Below are 21,165 nucleotides of genomic sequence, written 5' to 3' on the forward strand. Positions count from 1 at the left end.
AGATTGTGCCAAATTTATATCTATGTATATATAGATGAGGTTTAAAATAAAAGGCAGGATGGCAATAAGTTTTCTCTCTCTATATGTGTACACACATATATATTTTAATTGTCAGTCAACCTTTTATTTTAAATCTTATTTATTTCACTCAGTAATATTTTTAAATGTTAAATATTTTATTTTTATTGGGATTTCTCTATTATTTGTATCTCTTTTACTCATTTTTGTTTTTGCTTAATTTTGAAGACTTTTCTACTCATTAAAATTAAATTTACTCTTCTTTATTTAAAACAATATATTTATAAGTATGCATAGGCGAACTATATCTATCATATAAAATCTATACATATATGTAAATATGTAATTCTCCCTTCTTCTAGTTCACTTGTTCATTCATTCATTCATGCTTTAAACTGGACAAGAAGTACAGCTGCACAGGTGGCCTACAAAGTAAAAAGGACGGGGTATTGTGATGGTTAATTTTATGTGTCACCTTGGGGGCGGGAGACACACAGAGCCCAGATTATTTGGTCAAAGTTATCCTGGATGTTTCTGTGAGGGTGTTTGGGGGATGAGATTAACGTTTAAACCAGTGGATTCTGAGTAAAGCAGATGGCCCTTCATAACGGGGGTGGGCCTCATCCAACCAGTGAAAGGCCTGAATAGAGAACAAAGACTCACCTCCCCAAGCGAGCAGGACTTCTGCCAGCCCACCCCCTTGGCCGTCAGACTGCCATCTTCCCCGAGTCTCCAGCCTGCCGTCTACCCCGCAGATTTTGGATTTTGGATTTACAAGCCTTCATATGGTGTGAGAGGCAATTCCTTAAGGTAAATCCCTCTCCGTACACACATCCCCTTGGTTCTGTTTCCCTGGAGAACCCTCAAGACTACAGGTGTGCAGGCTTCACCCTCTCCACTCCCTAGGAATAATTCTCTAGTTCCGTGTCTCTCCCAGCCCACCCTAAGACACTGTACAGAAAACACCTGTCACCCTGGAGGCCTCGGCAGAGTCACAGGCCAGTCACCACCCTGATCCACCCGCGCGGTCAGCGCTCCTCCGCCCTCGGGCCTCGCTCCCTGGGCGCTCCGGCCTTTCAAGGGCCAATGTCTGCATCTCTTTGCTTGAGGTGGCGGGGGATGAGGACACCCTCTCCCCCGACCAACCCGCACGCCTGCACAGAGCAGCCCTGAGTCTGAAGCGGTTGGCGACTAGCCCGGCTCTTCCACCTCCCGGTGGGGGGACACGCGGCGGCCCGTGTTTACGCGGTCCACCAGCATCCCGTGGTGGGATTAGGCTCTGGTCTCCCACTGCGCAGTTTCCCTGTCCTTCCCAACCTAACTACCAACGCTCAAAGCCTGGTCTCGGCGTCTGCTGCGCCAGTTAAGACCCGCCCCCCCCCCCCCCCCCCCCATTACTGCTGTTCATTCACCGAAAAAAACCGTGGTTGACAGACGCTTAGGGATGGCGGGGAGGTGGCCGCTCTCCCTGCGGCAGCGGGTAACGAGGCTGCTTAATTAGGAGGCGGGCCGGCTACGCGGACGCCGGAAGCCGCACAACTTCCAGTCAGTCCCATATTTTTATGCTACAAACTCGTGTGATGTTTGCATTCTGCTGCGTGATCCACCCTACGTTGTAATGCAAAACGCCCCTCCCCCAATCTTTGAGTAAAATAGATTTTCCAGGAAGACGGACAACACGTTGACCTTGGGGCATCAGGCATGTCACACTGCCATTGGGGAGGCATTGGCTCGAGATGGTCTGGAATTGATCTCCGGATGAGGCCAGACTGCAAAGCCAGGCGTCCACACTGCAGCTTGGGTGCTGTCTCCAGAACTTTGACTGAAGGGCCCTTGAATTGTCTATCGCCTCACACGAGGGGGCACAGTAAGGAATGGACCTCCAAAACCATCCTGGCAAGGAAGCAGTCCTGACTGCCGGATGCAACGTGAGACCCCACAGGAGAAGAGAGAGAATGGAGGAGGGGAGAGAACTCCGGAACGACATCCTCCCTTAGGGACATACAGAATCAAATCACACAGCAGTCACACCTCGTGCCCCACCCCAGCCGCTGCACCGTGGAGCAGCCCGGACAGCATGTGTAGACAACACTACCCTCACTCACGACATTATCTTTCTTATTCTGACGGCTTTGTCCCGCTTTCCCTATTTGCCTAGCACCTACTTTTTCTTAATGATACTCCCTGAATATTGTAGGCCGCCTTAAATCCTCCCCAGAACAAAGCAGAATAGGAATAACAAAGGGGTGGGGGGGCACCACGCGGAATGGAGGCCCTGCCTGCCTGCACCACTTGGGACATCATGGTGCTGGAGCTGATGCCGGCCAGCTCCTGCTGAGCTCCTCCCCGCCTCCCCTCCCTGGCTTGGCGAAGTGCTCATTCCTGTGTTTAAAGGACACAAGGAAACTAAATCATCATACACTTAAACATCGTATTTTTTCTTCTATTCACGAAAGGTGGCCTTTATTTACAGAATATACAGATTTGAGTCAGTGCCTTGAGGACTGCTCAGAAATTCGAGGTACTACAACACTAAATGGTTTATGAGTGACAGCACCGAGTGACAGAGACACAACCAAGGACCTATTTCTAATATAACTCAGTTACGAGTGAGATGAACTTTTAACTCGACTAAAACATAAGCTTAACGCCTTTGTGTCAACTCATATTATAAAGACCTTTCATGGAACCAAGACTCTTTTCCTCCTCCTTTCCTAAATTCAGTGTACTTTTGATTTATACAAGCCTAAACGCCTAGGCTGTCTTGTTTAAATTCTAAACACATTTTAGCCCTTAAAGAGTGATGGTGGGAGTATAAATGGTGCAACTTTCCTAGGAAGCAATTTGGCAATGAACATCAAGAGCCTTAAAAATGTTCCTAGGGGCCAGCCTGGTGGCACAGCGGTTAAGTTCACACATTCCACTTCTCAGCGGTCCGGGGTTCACCAGTTCGGATCCCGGGTGTGGACATGGTACCGTTTGGCATGCCATGCTGTGGTAGGCATCCCACATATAAAGTAGAGGAAGATGGGCACGATGTTAGCTCAGGGCCAGGCTTCCTCAGCAAAAAGAGGAGGACTGGCAGTAGTTAGCTCAGGGCTAATCTTCCTCGGGGGGAAAAAAAATGTTCCTATGCTTGTACGCAGTAATTTCACCTCTGAGAATCTACCTGCAGAAAAGGATTGAAATACAGATCATTGATATACAAAAATGGATTATATACGAAGAGGTACATTTCATGTAAAATAGACAAAAAACTGGAAACCCAAATAGCCAACAGTAACAGAACTGTCTGCTTATCAAGCAGTCATGGGATAAATTATTCTGCAGTTGTTAGCAATGATGTGTGCACGAGTTTTAACTACCTGAGAGAAATACTCATGATAGAATGTTAATTAGAAAAAGTAAAAAACAGAAGTGCAGACACAGTATATCCCCAAGCATAACACACAGACCTCCATAAATACATATTGGAGGAAGTGTACCAAAATTATCTGAGGTGTGGGATTATGGGTAATTTTTAATTTCTTTTTCATATATGTCTCCATTTTCCAATATTCAGCAATGAGCCCATTCTCACTTTCATGATCAGTAATTGAAATAAAAGTTGCCTTTAAAAATAGCAAGTAGTGTAGAAATCCACCACAGGGCAAATTATTGATTGCAATGTCCTCCTCTTTATTAAATTATAAAACTGAAGTCAATACACACACTTCTGGAAATAAAATGTGTTTTTCTTGAGTCTCTGCTTTTGTGGGGCACAGGGTTTTAAACAAAAAATTTCTATACCAACTTCTTGGTCTTCAAGCTAATATTTAGCACTGGTAGCCAAACTACCAAGTTTAGCTATTATGTATATAGTCAGAATTTGTGGAAAATATTACAAAAGCAATGCTTTGAAAAGATGACACAGTGCACAGAAAACCATAGCTATTAAACTGGTATAAAAATTTAGTCAAAATGTTTTAGTTCATTATGGCTTTGCATAAAGCTTCAAAGAAGAAAATTTAATACACTTCTCATCAAAAGGCACTTAGAGTTGTAATAAAATACTTCTTTGAATTTGAGTCTGACAGTATTCTTATTCCTTTTTTCACCTTCTGTCTCACACTGAAACAGTCCTTGAAGGCAGCTATTAATAAGGAAAAATAGTTATCACGTCTTAATATACATGTTAAAAATAGGCAAACAGAATTAATACAGATTTTGGTCCACTGAAGCAGGTAACAGTATCAGACTGTAGTGTTTCTCTTAATTCTGAGTAAAAAGCCATCAACTCCCCAGACCCAGTCCCCCAAACAGAGCCTTCAGTTCTTGACGTGGGCTGGCTGTCCCCTGGGCTCCCCGTGAAGGAATGGGGGCTCAGGTCCCTCTGCATCTCCACAGTGCATTTGAACCGGAAAGCACGATCCCACGGCTCAGTGGGAGTGTTCTCTGAGGCGGCAGCAGCGGGGCACAGGAGTCCGCTCCCGGGCATCTATAATTCCGTGTCCCGGTATCGGGAAGGCTGGCCGTAGTACCCGCGCTTTGACTGTTCTGACAGCTGCTGGCGGTATTCTTCCTCCTCGGCGTCACTTTCATAACTTCCTCTGGGATCCTGATAGAGTCTGGAAGGAACTTTCTGTGGCTCGGGGGTTCTGGAACTAACAAAGTGAGAGGGTTAAATGCATCCCAAAGCTCACCAAGGGCCTCCAACTGCTCCAGCTGCCCGTGGGGGTGTGGTGATGCGCACAGTAGGCAACTGCCCAAGACAGATGGCTTACTGAGCCACCCTCCATGCTGACAAACCAGGGGCACTCGGCCCCGCTCCAGGTTCACGCAGGGATGAGGGTAGTAGGTTAAGGAGGGAGGAAGTGAGTGAGGAAGCCAGCCATGCTCCCTGACCTAGGAATTCCCCAGCTGGACTGGGGGGGTTGGGGGGCCCTCCTCATCCCTAAGGCCCCCAGTACAGCCTCACCCACCCAGTAGAGTGAGCTCTCTGCCAGTTTCTGTCAATTATACCAAACCCCCTTTGTTGCCAGGGGAGACCTGGTCGGCTGTGCAACTGTCTGGTAAAGAAGAAATTTGCCTTGAGTTTTCTAATGCTGTAAAACTAGACTCTAGCTTCCAGTCAGAGTGGCTGCAAGAAAATGCGATTTATTTTTTTCTATTCTCAGAAGCAGGAAACGATCCAGTGTAAACCTCAACAGGAAGATGCTGTGATAATTCCTGGTGCTTACGGAGCACTTTAAATATAAAGCATCTTGCTTATACCAGTCAATGATTGTCACCTTCCCCTCAGGCCACAGTTCGACCCAAGTGGCCTGACCTTGCGAGGTGACGCAAAGGGATTAAGGAGCTTGGCTAAGAGACAGACATCAGCGACAAACAGGTCCAGATCCCAGGAATTCAGCTCATGTGCTATCCTACTACAATTTAATAGAACTGCTCTCCAAGGTGTCAAAGGGGACTGACTTGAAACACTGATGATGCTTCCTCCGAGTTTTTAGCACACAAGCAACATTACCGTGAATTTTTGACTCTATAATCTTTACAACTAAAATTGACTAAATAAGTAAGGTAAACAGTTGACCAGGAAAAAAAATCTTCTTGTGGCTCTGAAATGTAGGTGAAGAAAATGCTTTCTTAGGAGTCCAATTCCTAGGCAGGCCCCTTTTCAGACTGCTTTCTGCTGAGCAGCCCTTACCTTGTGTACTGGGGCGGGCCAGGGTCTGGTTTGTGTGTCTTGATGGGAACTGCATAGATATCAGGATGCTTCTGAGCAATTTCAATCTGCGGTGATGAAGGGAAAAAAGAACAAGAGGGAAAGAATGCATCATTGGACAGTCGGCTCGCTGGCCTTCTGCTGGTCCCACTCTTTCCCCACATCCTATTTCTTTTCCAGTCCACTTCAAGAAGAAGAGGAATCGTAGACACAGCTCTCTAGTTTCCATGGTTGTGTGCGATGCCTAGTGGTACATGTCAAATAGAAAAAAATCTTTAAAAGCAATGAAATTCTGCCACATGCTACAACATGGATGAACCCTGAGGATGTTATGCTAAGTGAAAAAAGCCAGTCACAAAAGGACAAACTGCACGATTCCATTTATATGCAGTTCCTAAGCAGTCAAATTCATAGAGACAGAAAGTGGAATGGGGGTTGCCAGGGGCTGGGAGATGAGTAATGGGGACAACTGTTTAAGAGATACCGAGTTTCAGTGGGGGAGGATGACCAAGTTCTGGAGGTGGATGGTGGAGCTGGTTGCACAAGAATGTGAATGTACTTAATGCCACTGAACACTTAAAAAAGGGTTAAAATAGTAAAGTTTATGTTACCTATATTTTACCACACACACACACACACACACACACAAATGTGACAGACCTGAATAAAGAAAACACTCATATCTATTGGGCAGAATATGCTCCATGGACCTTTTAAATTCTTCTTTGACTTTTGAAAGGTTATATGTGCACATGGTACAAAAATTCAAACAGTATCAAAAAGTACAATCTATGGGCCTTTCAACTTTAGCACCCAAGGTTTGCTTGATTTCTGTGGCAAACTTGGGAGCAAAATAAACTCAAAGTCCCAAACAAATATAAAAATGCTTTGTTTTGTGTTTTGCTCCCAAAGCCCCAGTACATACCTGTGTATCCTAGTTGTAAATTATTATGGTTCTTCTCTGTGGGTTGCTGCCTCAGCATGACTTGATGAGCAGTGCCATGTCTGCGCCCAGGAACTGAACCAGCGAACCCTGGCCCCCAAAGTGGAGCCTGTGAACTTAATAAGCACTCGGCCACGGGGCCAGCCCCAACAAATGTTTTAATGAAAAATAACTTCTGAGAGGCACTGATTCTCTTATCACACTTCCCCATTCCAGAACCTGATATAAAGTTCTGAAGTATGAAGAGCAGAATCTTATTCACCTATCTCATTGGCACTGAGATGTACTGAGAGTTGACGACCTGGACATGACACACACACAGATGTACCTTTGGTCCTGTGCATGTGAACATCCCTTTCATGTCTGTGGCATTGGAAAAAGGACTGCGAATCACTATACTGAAATGAAACTTGTTTAAAATTCTTATTGTTGACACACTAACATAATCTAGTGGTTTCAAAACAATTACCCTTGCATTCTGTGCTTCCTGGAGCTCTTGCATTCTCTGTAACCTTGCCTTGTGATCCATCTTCTCAAATATTTTCACTTTGCCCAGGACGGACTTGGGCGCGCTGTCTTGCCCCTCCCCGGCCTCTCCCACCTCCTCACTCTCGGGCGGAGGGACCGGAGTGGTGGGCTTCAGGATAGACCGGCCGAGGGCAGGTTTCGCAGCAACCGGAGGAGGACCACCCTTGGGAGATGCCCCGGGAACTTCGTTACCAGTCACGGCTGAGGGGTTTGAGTTGTATTCGTAGGATCTGGAGAAGTCAAAGAATTCTTCCCTGTTTTGGGTTTTGGCCTGCAGACAGCAATGACGCATTTTTACTTTGGGCTTTCGGTTTATTTTCAAATCTATATTAGTGATTTAATACACTCCATTTCCTGATCAGTTTCCAAAGGTGGTCAACAAATACCATTCCGACAAGTAATCCAAGAGCCACTGGTCGGGCATCCTGAGTCCCACCTCACTTCCTACAGAAGGGTATTAAGAGCTCTAGGAACCCGGGAGGGTGTGGGGAAGTGCTGGGAGGCCTGCCAGTACTCGAGGTCGGTTAGACTTCATCGGTACTAGAGAAGATTACAATGTTGGAAAAGACCTCCGAACAAGTCAGGCTTTAGGGTCGGACCTGAGCTCCTGAGTTCACACCTCACCGAGGTGCACACCTTGGCCCGAGGTGACGCCCATGTCCGGCCATGCATGAGTCTGGGGTGCGGAGCGGGGAAGGCAGCCTATCCTGCTAATGGCCACTTTTCCTTCATCCTTCGATCCTAGGCCTGCTGTAAATTTTCACTGATACCTTTTATGAGGTCACCAATTACTTCTGACAGCTCACACAATCAATTACTACTTTCTTCTCATCTAAAGTATTTAGTTAAAAAGAGAAATTGCATTGGGTTATAAGGAAAAGCCTGTGGTCACAGCTTTGATTCAGAGGGAGTAAGGAATCATATTATATATGCCCATGTGTCCTTATATTGATTCTGTTCTGAACAATCATTTATTTAAAAAGTAAATTAAGCAGGCCTCATAATGAGAGGCACTGTAAACAATGGTAGTGATTGTTTTCTTGAGCAAATCACCAGGAAATATTTTCTGGTACATTTAAATCAAATTGTGGCCAGAAAACTTTAATTGGACAGAAAGAGAGAAACAGATTCTGAGATTGGTGATTCTGGGCATGCAGTAATTGCCAAACTTTTATTCTTTCTACATAAATAAATAAACAAAACAAAATAAACGCTAATGGTTCGAAAATTGGATGCTCTTCTAAAATTGCCTTTCCCTCCTATCTTTTCGCCCGTCCCTAATTTGGGGGTTCACTTTGAGTGACAGGCTCTAAGAGAGAACATAGGGCGTCCGCTTCCTCTTCCTTCCCGTCCTGGGCTTCCCAGCCACGTACCTTGGGCGGCTCTGGCTTGAAGGCCGGGGGCGGGCTATTGTCCCTAAGTTGATCTCTGCTAGCCGCCCTCCTCAAGTGAGCTCGCGGCTCTGGGCTGGGTTTCCTTATGCTCTACAAGACACAAAGGTTCATTCGCAACAAAAACATCCCAGCAGAGAGAGAGCACTCGCCTGCTTTGCTGGAGTTCTGTGAACTTGCCTAAGTTCAGAAGTTGAGGTTCGTAACCTGTATAACAGTTGGTACCTTGCATTAAGTTGAGATTGACTCAGCGCTTCTTTACTGAAAGGGCAGATCCCAGGCATATTCCCGTTGGCAAATGCTTAGGACACATTTTTTTGAAAGTAACTGCTTTGATGGCAGTAGTCTCTTCCTTTAAAGGACAAAAAAAGTCCTCCTAAAGTCTAAAATCCCTTTTGTCACTTACAGCTTAACATTTGTAAGCATTAGCTCCTCTATACCTGTAGACATTCAGGAGTTAAGTTATTCTTTACAACTTGTCCAGCAGTATATATTAATTTTTTTGTCATGGTAGGTTTTATGCTCCTTTCAACTTATTTTTTGCTGCTTCTATTTCAGAAAGAATACAATCATTCACTGGAAGGAGCTAACTTGCTAAAGGGAAATCCACAGGAATAATTATTCAAATACACGGATAATCTCGTCTACAAAGATCATCATCCCACTGTTCTCAGAGCTGCAACCAACAACTACTCGGGTCCTAACTGAGTGCCTGTCCAGGTGATTTCCAGGATCACAGAAGCTGTCTGTTCACTGGCCAGTGGAGGTGTAGTACATGTGATCAGATGTCTATTTGATCATGAACTCAATTTAAAAATTGAAACACGAGACAAGGAAACTGATGGGGAAACACTCAGGAGCTTTGGCAAGATTAGAAAGGTTAAAGGTAGGCTGGAGAAGAAAAAGCGAGGATACCTAAGAGTACAGAGAGAGACCTAATCAAAGGTTACAAGTAAATACAACAATATTGTGTTTAAAAATACTGTTCCATGTGTAATTTGGACAGCCAGCAGGTAAGGCCGGTCAGGTTCTCCATCCTGCCCGAGGGCATCGGTGTGATGAGCACTGACCACTCAACCTCTCCCAGCGCTTAGTCCCTGCCCCGCTTTCCCATGGAGCACAGCCACAATCAGACAGGCTTTGACTGGGAATGAGAGATGCCCTAGAAGTCATCTGTTCTAGCCCTTAGGAATACCTTCCACGGCGCCCTGAGTGAACAGCTGTCTGGAAGAATTCAAGTGCAACACCAGAACCGCCTTTTCCTGCCCGTGGCCTTGCAGCCTGTGGCCTGCCTCGCCTCACCTCCTCGTGCTGCACCGGCTCCGAGGAGCGGGTGATGGAAGACACCAGCGGCTCCTCAGCTGGCTCATCCAGCTCATTGTCAGTGTAGGCGCCTCCTTCGCCGTCGGTGTCTTCAAAGTCACTGATGAGGCGGCTGTCGCAACTCAGATAGTCCGCGCCCATGGCGGTTAAGTAGGACATGCGGTCTTCGGGGTCATCATCCATCCCTTCCATCTAGAGGAATTTGTTTCGGAGGGTCAGTGGGGTCTGACATGGCTCCTGGGAATGGGGACTCAAGAAAATTCCCAAGGGCAGAGCCAAGTGACTGAAACGTTGAGATGTTCTAGAAAGGGAAATCACCTTTATTTTGCTGAAATCACTTCACTTTAAATTACTATGGTAATTTTTGTGCAGGGATTCAAATAAGGAACCCTCCACCCTGCCTATACTTGCTACCATCCATCCACACACCGCTACTGAGCCACACTTCCTCAGATTATTGGGCTTTTCCTCCAGAATCTGGTTCCTTTCCAGCTTCTTCTGCTGGTGCTTGTCTCCTAGTAATAAATGCACGCTGCCCCGTGCTGCACACCTCTCCACTCATCCACAGCTCCTCAATCCTGAGGGCAGCAGCTCCGCCTTACTCAACTTGCTCTCAGCATGGGCCAGCACAGAGCCTCAGCAGGCTGCAAGCGCTCAGGAGATGCTAGACACCTTCGCTAACACACAGTTCCCAAAGGGCAAGACTACGACTCAACAACCTAACTGGTAACTGAGTCCCTTCCGCAACAAAATCGTACCTCTAACGTCGCACAAACTGCCTCAGTTCAGCTGGCCTGCACTAGCACCGAAGGCGCCCAGAACCAGAGGACTTCTATGACCTCTCTGCTTCCTCCCTGCAGCAGAGCTGTGCGGAAACCACCTCCACCGACGAGAAGCTGGCCAGCTGGGGGAGCCTCCAAGAGCTTCTAAGCCCTCTGATCACCTACTCAAATCCAGGACACATGCTCTGCCAACATTCTTTCTAAGCAGATGATTCCAACTCCATTAGCTTTTCCTCCTCCTATTAATTTTTACCATGTTCTCCACGCCCCTCAACCTCACCTCTCCCCTCCACTCTGAGTTCCCGCGTCTTTAGTAAGCGGTGGAGCTCAGCACAGGATCTTGTAAGCTCTGATTAGTGTGCTTGGAATACAACACTAGTTACTACGTTAACAGTGAAAGGGAAGTGAATGTAGGGTTGCATACGTCACATTCTGCTCTTCTGTTAAAAGGCGCTTCGTGGTATTACTTTTCCAGAGAATTTATAAAATCTCAAACTTGATGAACGCACATGTGGGCATCACTTGAAATGGGCACGGGTTCCCTACATTCACTACCCTCTTGAGAAAACACTGAGGACACGACTCTCACCTCGGAGCAGAGTATCACGCCACATACCTTTCCTTCGGAGACCCACACGGCTTCTCCCTGCTGCTGCTGAATTGTGTCCTTCAAGCTGCCAAACCAGCCATCGTTGGCTGAATTTAGGTTGATTGTAGCTACAGAAACGTAAACACAAAGGTCTATGTCAATTTCCAGAGCAATGTTTAGTACAAATGCTATTTGACATAATTTACAAGAATTTCTGTCATATTTAAATTAAAACTTTGGGGGTGGGGGGGGAACTTTGGCAAACTCAAGAGAAAGTGTGCACATATTTGAACTCTAAACCCTTTTAGCTGAATGTAATTAAAACTATTTCCCATCTAGCTGTCGGAGTTTACATTACAGACAAATGTTATAAAGCTAAAAATGGATTAGCTCCTTTTCAGAATGTCTATTTATCAGAAAGGTTACCTTTAAAAAACGTTTTTAAAGAATGTGTTTTCAGGAGCAAACAACACATCTAAAATAAATATAAAAGTATCATATTTTAAAGATCACTACATAGACATGTATATAATAAGAAAAATATACAACCGATGGACTATTATCTCCAATAAAATACTAAAGGTAACATTTAAATGTATATCGTTTTGATAGGCTTAAACATTTTAGAATACAGACACAGATTAACTGAACTGTACAGGTGTGTATTTGTGGAATATATGTTTTCTGTTCAGAACAAACTATATCTTACATAATAGCCCTTACTATGGATTGACAAAGCACTTTTCCAAATACCTTACATGGATTAGTTCATTCCATGCTTAAACAAACCTTGCAAGGTGGGTATTGCTATCATTCCCATTTTACAGATGAGAAACTGAGGCACAAAAGTGAAAGTAGCCCAAGGCCTCATACCAAGCCAGTGGAGAAGCCTGGATGCAAACTTGGAGGTCTGCTTTAAGAGCCCATGGCCTTCTAAAAACATGAATTTACAGCACCAACATAAAATGCCAACCAAGTGAAGATATGCAATCATTCTTCAGCAATATGTATTTATGGACTTAATGAGGATAAGCCAGACAAGCAAAATTGGGCCTAAAATTGTCAAACTGCAGGTAAATTAGGATTTTTAAAAACTATATTGGCATGGCTTTTTATTTGGTGTATCACATTACGTGTACCACTTGAAAGAAGCTGGAGCTTGTTGGTTAGAAGTCGCTGGCACCCTGCTCCATCGATCCTAAGTCTGCTTACTCCTCTCCATAGATGGCCAAGAAGAACCAGGAAGCAAATTTTCTAAGCAATTATGCTTCAACTTTTCTCCCTAGTAACACATAGCCTTCTTTCATTTAGAAAGTTCTAACAGTGACCTTGGAAAATCCTGAATGGTCTTACAGTTTCCTCAGTTATTAATTATTTATAACACTAGAATGAACTGATACATGGGACAACTCAAAGGAAGTTACCCTCGACTCCTTGGAGTTGTATCCTTATCATGGTACTTTGCAGAGATTACTGTGCTCTCGGGAACTACAGAAGTGGGACTGTGCACCCCACACACAAAATGAGTGATTTGTACTAAATGTACACAGAACATTAAGCTGCCTTTTGAGCTTTATGTTGGACTTGTCTGAGATGAGTACAGTCTGTATTTATCATGAGGAAAACCTAACGTTAAAAGGGCTATTTATGAAATGTTGAAAATATGTTCATGCCCCCTGAAAAAATAAAAAAAGTCATAAAACCTCTTATTGAATTCACATTGAGTCAAACATGTGGGGCAGGGGGGCGGGGAGCTTCACAGTAGCTAATTTCCTAAGCCCCGTATAAAGGTAATATCCAACTATGTTGGCAACATCTAACTCATGCACTTGATCATCTTTTTTTTTAAGGAGTAGATCTTTTTTAAGGTATGCTTGTTTTTGTTGTTGAGGAAGATTAGCCCTGAGCTAGCATCTGTTGCCAATCTCCCTCTTTTTTTTCTCCTCATGGCCCCAGTACATAGTTGTATATCCTAGTTGTAGCTCCTTCTCCCTCTTCTACATGGGACGCCACCTCAGCATGGCTTAATGAGTGTTGTGTAGGTCTGAGGCCAGGATCTGAACTGACAAACCCCAGGCCGCCAAAGCGAAGCACTCGAACTTAACCACTACACCACTGGGCTGGCCCCACGTGACCTCTTTTTGACAGGCGGGTACGCAACTACGATGCTGCCTTTCCTTTACTGGGAATCACGTACCTTTAGTTTACAACATGTTAGCTTTTACTCATTAGGTTTTTTAATAATTAAACCAAGTCCCCACCACTTTGTAATTCAGTATGCATGGATGGTAAGTAGAGAACAATGATGCAATCCATAGACATGTGGGTGCTAGGTCATGCGCTAGCCTTGCAGGCCCCCACAAAAATTTGAACCTCATCAAAATGACCAATTATTACATGTCATGGATCTTTATGATCATTTTCAAACATTGAAAACTAAATATACAAAAGCCATGAGTCTCATGTACTCATTTTTTAGGATTAGCTACTTTTCAAGAAATCATCAATAGGATTTCAGATTACTATTCTCTATTCAGATGGTTTTCTTATTTCTTTCATTCTTCAATTCTCTATTTCTCATTTTTGAGCAAAGAGGCTACATTTTACATTTCACTTACCTGTGAAAAGATGTGCACAAGTTTTCTTAAGCTTGTTGGCTTGATCATATAACTTTCGGGAACTTTTGTTGGACGTTGGATTCAACCTCTGTCTCATGGTTTTGACCCCCTGTCTAGAGTCTGGGTTGAAAAAGATGACAATCGGGAACCACTGAGTATAATTCAACAGGTCCACAGCTCTAGGAGTCACGTCCAGCAGTGCGTGCTTATCCTGTTAGAAATGGGGAAAAGTCACGTAAACGAGTATATAAAGTTGTATAGCATCGATGAGTTTGCCTTAATAATAAAGGCTGCATCAGATAAAACTTGTCAGTTTAAATCAAAAAAGCAGAAAATGTTTGCCTCTATATTATGTCCACTTTAATATTACCAATCTGTTAGAACTTCTGAGAAAATGAATTAACAGGTTATTTGGTATAATGCTGGGAACTCTGGAAAAAAAACCAACACATCACTGCCATAGAACATTGACTGGTTTCCACACAATGACACGGTCTGCATTTATAGTCATCTTTTATCATTAACATTTAATGATTATGAAAATGCAGATTCTGTTCTAAAATAGACTGTGGCAAATCACGACCCAATTCTTTCTGATAACATGGGCTTCAGATGAATTTGCTCACCTGTTCAATAATTTGCCTCACGGTATTTAACCGCACCACCCCGCTGGATTTCTCGGATCCTGCATCTTTTGGTTCCGTTTCTGTAAAAGCAAAAAAAATTGGCTAAAAAATTTTTTAGAAATTAGTGACAACCAAATTCTCCAGCCTACCATTAGGAGTGATGGGACACTGGACATTATGTGCCTCCTATGGAGAGGCAATGGAAAGGACCCACACCACCGTTCAACTGAAACCCAATCAGAAGGAAACAGGCCAGTACAACAGGGAACAACCCATGAGACAACTGGCTTGGACTTTTCAAAATTTCAATGCCACAAAATAATTTAGAAAAAAGGAGGGGACTAGAGAGACATAAAAATCAAATGTACTGCAGGGGTGGCCCGGTGGTGTAGTGGTTAAGTTCATGTGGTCTGCTTTAGTGGCCTGGGGTTTGCAGGTTTGGATCCTGGACGTGAACCTACACACCACTCACCAAGCCATGCTGTGGCAGCATCCCATGTACAAAAAAATAGAGGAAGCTGTGTTAGCTCTGGGACAATCCTCCTCAAGTAAAAAGAGGAAAATTGGCAACGGAAATTAACTCAGGGCCAATCTTCCTCACTCAAAAAAACCCACAAAAAAATCAAAGATACTGCATGACCCTTGACTGCATTCTGAATTAAAAGAAAAGCTGTGAAGGACATACTTGGGACAATTGAGGAAATTTGAAAAACAGACTATATAGTAAATAATACTATTGCAGCAGTGTCAAATTTCTTGGCTGTGATAATGGCAGTGTGGTTGTGCAGGAGGAGAATATCTTTGTTCTTAGGAGATTCACAGGGTAAATAGTGTTACAACATGTGCACCTTAACTTTTCAAACAGTTCACCAGAAATTTAAAAAAGTGTATAACTATGTGTGTCTACGGGGCGGGGAGGGGTGTACAACGGCAAAATGGTAACACCCAGTGATGGTGACTCCAGGTGAAGGGTATGTGGGTGTTCATTATTTTTTCAATTTTCCTGCTAAATGTTAGATATTTTTTAAAATAAAAATTGGGGGAGGAAAAAAATATCCCTGACAGACTTACTAGCAGTTTGGAACAGTTCAGGTAACTCATTCGCCAGCTTTTCCAGCGCGATATCTGCTATGGGGCCAAACAAGACCACGGGTCTCTTGAAACCAGCTGAAACGAAATGAGAAAAGCCATGAAAACACGTATTATGTAAATGGGTATATACAACGTCCCAGATGTTGAGACAAGAACACAAGTATTTCACGGGCTATCGATAAGATGACTGAATGAAAGAAACTGCATTCCCCACGCCCAGTTCAGCCCAGCTCTTTCCTGAAGAACATGCCCTTACTCCCCTCGCCATCATTAAACATAAACTTCGCTTCGGGTAATAGACGTTTGGATGGTGGTATTAAAAAGAATAAATGAGGTTGAGGAAATAGGTCTCCAACAGGAGTCTGCACAGCTCACTTTCTTGTAACTCTTGTTTAAATATGATTTCTAATCTATAACCTGGCTTTGGCCTAAGTGATATAGATAAGCTTGAACTTGACCCTTACAGTCTGAAAATGAAGAGAAACAGGCTCAGACCCCGGCCGGATAATTTCCTGGCCCCACTTGGCCTCCTCACCTTCTCGCAGCAAAACCCTCTCATACGCCGGGAACTTGGTACTAACAGACACAGCAGCCGTCAGGTCTTCCCGACTCTTCCTTAGGTTTTTCTTCGCGCCAGATCTCTGGCCGCGCATTCTCCAGAAATCTGCCCTGTCCCCAGCGTTGTCTCTCTGGGCATTCTGAACGCTGGCCATTTGTTCAGCTCTGAGAGAAGAAACCACAGGAAGTAAACCCCTAAAGCCAGAAGATGTGCAAATGTGCGTGTCATTAACCAAATCCAGTAACATTGACATGAAGCTGGATTAAAGACAATGAGGCTTGATGAAGAAAAAGTTTCACAGGGTGGGAAACATGGGGACCTTCTCTGCCCAGTGGAGGGAAAGAAAAGATGCGTGCACGTAAAATCCACTCGAAGTCGCTCAGTAATAAACACGCTACACATGGCTCGTTCTGGGAGGCTGGTATATGGTACACACACCTGAAACACCGGCTCAAGTACAATTACCTTTCCTACTCTCCCCACTGTCAGCTACCCAGCGTTCACTGGGGTCGACAATGAGGGCCGGGCACTCGACAAGGGCGGCCTGTTTCTAAGAGCTGTGCTGGTGTGCTACGGCCGGTGGCACCTGCTCATATGCTGTGCAAGGCAGCAGATGCTCCTCAGGATGTCGTTCAACGCCAGCCAAGTGCACCAACCAACCACGTGATGCTAATACAGCAAACCAGCTGGTGGCTATTCCCCAGTTCCCGGCCCCGCCTCATGAACAACACGTAGATGGTGGGAGAGGACATGAGGACAAATAACGAAGTCACGTGGGGCTTTCTTTCCGACAGGGGGCGGAGGGGAAGTATTGCGGTTTATCTGTGGGGGGAAGGTTTAAGAGGGGCATGTGGGAGTGTGTGGTCCCAGATACCTGCTTTTGTTGGGGATTAAGCCTTTCTCCAACTCATTTCCGATCCGCACGGCCAGCCAGTGGCCCAGCTTGCCATCGTACAGCGTATCAACCACTCGGAAGACCTCGCCCCGGGTGAAGGCCAGGCTCTGCGGAGTCTCCTTCTCGCATTCAAAGTGGCTTCTTATAAAAAACGAGTCCCCTCTGCCACAAGCCAGTATGTCTCTATACACTGAAAGACAAAAGCACCGTCGTATGTCGCATTCAGCCTGGCCAGAGGTCTTTTCTTGAAGAGGTACGAGCTTCTGCCATCTCTGATCACCCTCTTTCCCCTCTCTTCATTCAGTGAACCCAGTGGACAGGCCCCAGGGAACCACAGATCAAGAAGGAAGAAGGACAAATACCTAAGTGCATGAGTTGCCCAGATATTTGACCAAACATTATCCTGGGTGTGTCTGCAAGGGTGCTTTTGTTTAAGTTAACATTTAACTCAGCAGAGTGAGTAAAGCAGATGGCTCTCCCTCATGTGGGTGGGCCTCATCCAAACACCTGAAGGCCTGAATAGAACAAAAAGGTGAACTCTTCCCCAAGTGAGAGAAAGCTAACTCCTCCTGCCTTTGAACTGGGACATTAGCTTTTTTCCTGCCTTCAGACTCAAATGGAAACACTGACTCTTCCCGGGTCTTGAGCCCGCTGGCCCTCAGACACCCCCAGCACTGGCTCTCCTGGGTCTGAGGCCTTTGGACTTGGACTGGAACTAAACCCTTCTCTCTCCTAGGTCTCCAGCTTGCTGACTCACGTGGCAAATCTTGGGACTTGCCAGCCTCCATAACCGTGAGCCAATTCCTTATAATAAAACTCAATCTCTCGTCCTCTTTCTGCCCGCCCTTCCCCTGTGTAACATCCTGTTGGTTCTGTTTCTCTGGAGAATCTTAACTAAAACAGCTGCCAATCAACCCTTGGAAGCAGACAGGGAAGATACAATCAGCTCCCTTTTTACGGATGGGAATGAGGCCTGGAAAGGGGAAGCCACGTGTCAGATGGTAAGGGTTAGCGTGGGGGCCGATGGCAGGTGTGGCCCTTGCATCTGTCGCATGGAGAACTCATTAAGAACCCCAGGCAGTGCTTCAGGACAGATCACTGCTCAGAGAAGCAGCGTTATTCCAAACTGACACGACTAGTGAAATTATTTCAGTGGATGCATAGAAAACATTTCTATAGAAAGTTAAATAGTACCCGAATTTTCTCCACACACCTGTGACCCAGAGATGAAGGGTGAAGAACCACCAATTTTTCAATATCCAGATTAGCCTATTCTGGAGCCAAGATACCTCTCTCATCTCCTCCCCTCCCCTCCCAATTAAACTAATGACCAAACGTGCTCACCATCGGCTCGGCTCTGAGCTAAAATCGTCACCACTTCACCTTTGGGGATTTCTAACAGGTAGAGAACAGCATCCTCCCGAACCAGCCCTCTGAAATCCTGCGTGTTCACCTGACAGGAAGGGCAAACAGGAAAAAAAAAAAAAGGAGTTTATAAAAAGGTGCCACCTGCACTTTTTGTCTGTCTGTTTTCATCAGGACCCGCCCAGAGCAGAGCTCAGATGTAAGGCAGTCCTCAGTGTGCCCGCTCGAACCCTCGCAGCAGCCTGCTGTGGGCCTGGGCTGTGCGAGCATCACCGCCCGCTCCTGCTCCTCACACCACCAACCACCCCTTAGGGATATGCCAGTCCATCAAGGATGTGCCACGGGATCCCATTAGAGTTTCTTGTGGCTGTGTCTGTTTCCCTCTCTTCTTTGAGTCTCCCATAGAGGTAGCCAAGGGGATAACATGCAATCATGGAACAGAGAGCTATAATGCAATAGGTAGTGGTGGGGTCTATGGCAAACAAGCATGCTGGTCCAGCTTAAGGTATTAACACTGTTTTTAAACTGATTCAAATAAAAGCGTGACAATAAGAATTCTGACCAAGTCTGCCTTTCTCCTCTAGCTTGTATCAACTAAATTTAGGTGTTTAATATGTTTATGAAATTGAAGACCATTAGCCTAATATACAGGCTTATATATTTAAGCTTCTGGCACACACTTATTTCTGGCAAGGAGCCCACAACATTTATTCCTCATTGATTAAGTAGCGGACACTCTAAATAGCTTTTGGAAGATGAGTTAGAAAGCAAGTAAAACTGAAATGTGACACAAAGAAAAAGACATTTTGAAATCTCAGTTCTGTACCTTTAAAACAGAATTAGTAAAATGCAAAAATTATTTTAAAGTACCTGATATTTTAATAATGAATTACAGAAGTGAAAAGAAGATTTTCTTCAATCATTGAGGACTGCAGAATCCTTTTAATCGAAGAATAATGCTTTATTACTGGAAAAAGATGATTAACTGAGCCTAATTTAATTAAGGTTAGAGTTTATGACTAAGTGAAAATAGGCATTAGACTAAAACTTACTTGGTGCTTTTAAAATAAAGCGATTTGCTAAAGCAATCACATTCACTTTTCCTTTGAAACATACTTCTGTTCACGATAACTGTCACCCCCATCTCTCCATTCCCTAATAGGGATCACTGCCTTTGGAATCGAATCCTTTCTTGTGCCATCGGTATACTACACCTGTGTCTATATATGGCCACAGATATGCTTTCATATGCTGTTCATGCTTCTATTTGTTTACTTAAATAAGACAGGGCCCTAGGGCTGGGGGAAGACCTTGGAGGTCCCTCTCTCCATCTCTATGGCCACCTGAGACTGACCCTCCATCAAGCCCAAAGCCATAATTGTCAAAATTAAAGTACACATGGAAGCTACATTTTTAGAATCCACATAGTTAATAACCAAACTTAGGAGCTTTTTTCTTTTTTCCATTTCACAGAAGTTTCCGAAAGAGAAATGACAACCAATACCATAAACAATAAAGAGATAGTCAAGCCAAGCACAAAAGCACATACATTTCTGTTATTGATAAGGCACATATTCTGCCACAGCAGAGCACACATGCTTTCATTCACATGTAAGCCTGTCACCTTGACCAAAGGAAGAGTTGTGCACTTAAAAAAATCTGCAACAGGGGCCTGCCTGGTGGTGTAGCGGTTAAGTTTGTGCACTCTGCCTCAGTGGCCTGGGGTTCGCTGGTTCAGATCCCAGGCACAGACCTATGTACTGCTTATCAAGCCATGCTGTGGCAGGCATCCAACATATAAAATAGAGGAAGATGGGCTCAGGGCCAATCTTCCTCAGCAAAAAGAAGGTTGGCAGCAGATGTTAGCTCAGGACTAATCTCACCCCCAAAAAAAATCCACAAGAGAAAAATGTGTCTAGTCTATGCACCTAGTTCTCCATGTACATTCAATTTGGCCATGAAAAGGGGCAGCGAAACAAATTAAAGTGAAAAAGGCCAGGGTAGCACTTTGATACTTGAAGGTTAAGTTGTACAGTCCTCTCCAATAAATATCCTCTTTCGTTACCTATTTAGTGGTCTGCAGGATCTAGCTACTTCTACTGTGAGCCTGAAGATGATTCTGTGTCAGCTACAGCTTACAATCGTGTAGCAGCTTCTCCGCCCTGGTAGGCGAACTCAATCGTTTTCACCCATTTGTAGAACTGAGGGCTCCTTCTGGAGTCAACAGAAGATAACTGACGCCGGAGAAGGAGAACCATCTATTGCCTGACCTCCATGTGGGATTATTGCAAAAGAAGCCGGTTCCCACAGTGTCTTCCTTGTCACCAGCGTGACAACAAAAAACAAAACTCCTAAGTATAAATGTGCGTACCATGACTCTTGTCTGTGGAAGTGACTCTCCCATCTTTAACGACTTACACAGAGATCCGTCAAGCCCCTAGGTGAATTCACTATTTTTTTCACGGAAATCCAGAAAATCTTTTTTTCCCTGTGGTACAAAAATATTTTATCCTTGAACCTCCAGGAGCAAAGGATTCCAAATTGCTAGCTGACATCCTATGGCCCCACACTAGTTAGGAAACAGGCTTTTTCTTCTTTGGCATCAGCCTAGGAGTAAACTGGTATGAGCTGGCACCCAGACGGGACTCTCATCCCTAACACTTGGCAAGTGGTGTTTCCTAGGATCGTGTGGTACCACGAAGTTCACCCAGGTACGTTTAGTCTTCTAGGAT

The 21,165-nt window shown here is 44.7% G+C and overlaps 1 protein-coding gene across 6 annotated transcripts in view; it reads right to left on the reverse strand.

Annotated features, from left to right (window-relative positions):
- Window positions 1-3,675: 3,675 nt before the first annotated feature.
- The window catches only part of TJP2 (tight junction protein 2), a 111,642-nt gene continuing 94,152 nt past the window's right edge, over window positions 3,676-21,165 (reverse strand). For 4 of the 6 annotated variants that reach the window (XM_046663837.1, XM_046663836.1, XM_046663833.1 and 1 more), the window contains 12 exons: window positions 18,413-18,521; window positions 17,048-17,258; window positions 16,150-16,337; window positions 15,594-15,689; window positions 14,523-14,602; window positions 13,897-14,107; window positions 11,306-11,406; window positions 9,887-10,099; window positions 8,567-8,677; window positions 7,135-7,464; window positions 5,705-5,790; window positions 3,676-4,661 (listed from right to left, as the gene is read on the reverse strand). In XM_046663837.1, coding sequence (XP_046519793.1) covers window positions 4,496-4,661; window positions 5,705-5,790; window positions 7,135-7,464; window positions 8,567-8,677; window positions 9,887-10,099; window positions 11,306-11,406; window positions 13,897-14,107; window positions 14,523-14,602; window positions 15,594-15,689; window positions 16,150-16,337; window positions 17,048-17,258; window positions 18,413-18,521 — 1,902 coding nt within the window. In that variant the 3' untranslated portion in view covers window positions 3,676-4,495. The remainder of the gene's footprint in view (window positions 4,662-5,704; window positions 5,791-7,134; window positions 7,465-8,566; window positions 8,678-9,886; window positions 10,100-11,305; window positions 11,407-13,896; window positions 14,108-14,522; window positions 14,603-15,593; window positions 15,690-16,149; window positions 16,338-17,047; window positions 17,259-18,412; window positions 18,522-21,165) is intronic. The other 2 variants (XM_046663834.1, XM_046663838.1) reach the window with 1 other exon arrangement.

This window comes from Equus quagga, chromosome 6 (assembly GCF_021613505.1).
Source record: "Equus quagga isolate Etosha38 chromosome 6, UCLA_HA_Equagga_1.0, whole genome shotgun sequence".
Classification (NCBI taxonomy): domain Eukaryota; kingdom Metazoa; phylum Chordata; class Mammalia; order Perissodactyla; family Equidae; genus Equus; species Equus quagga.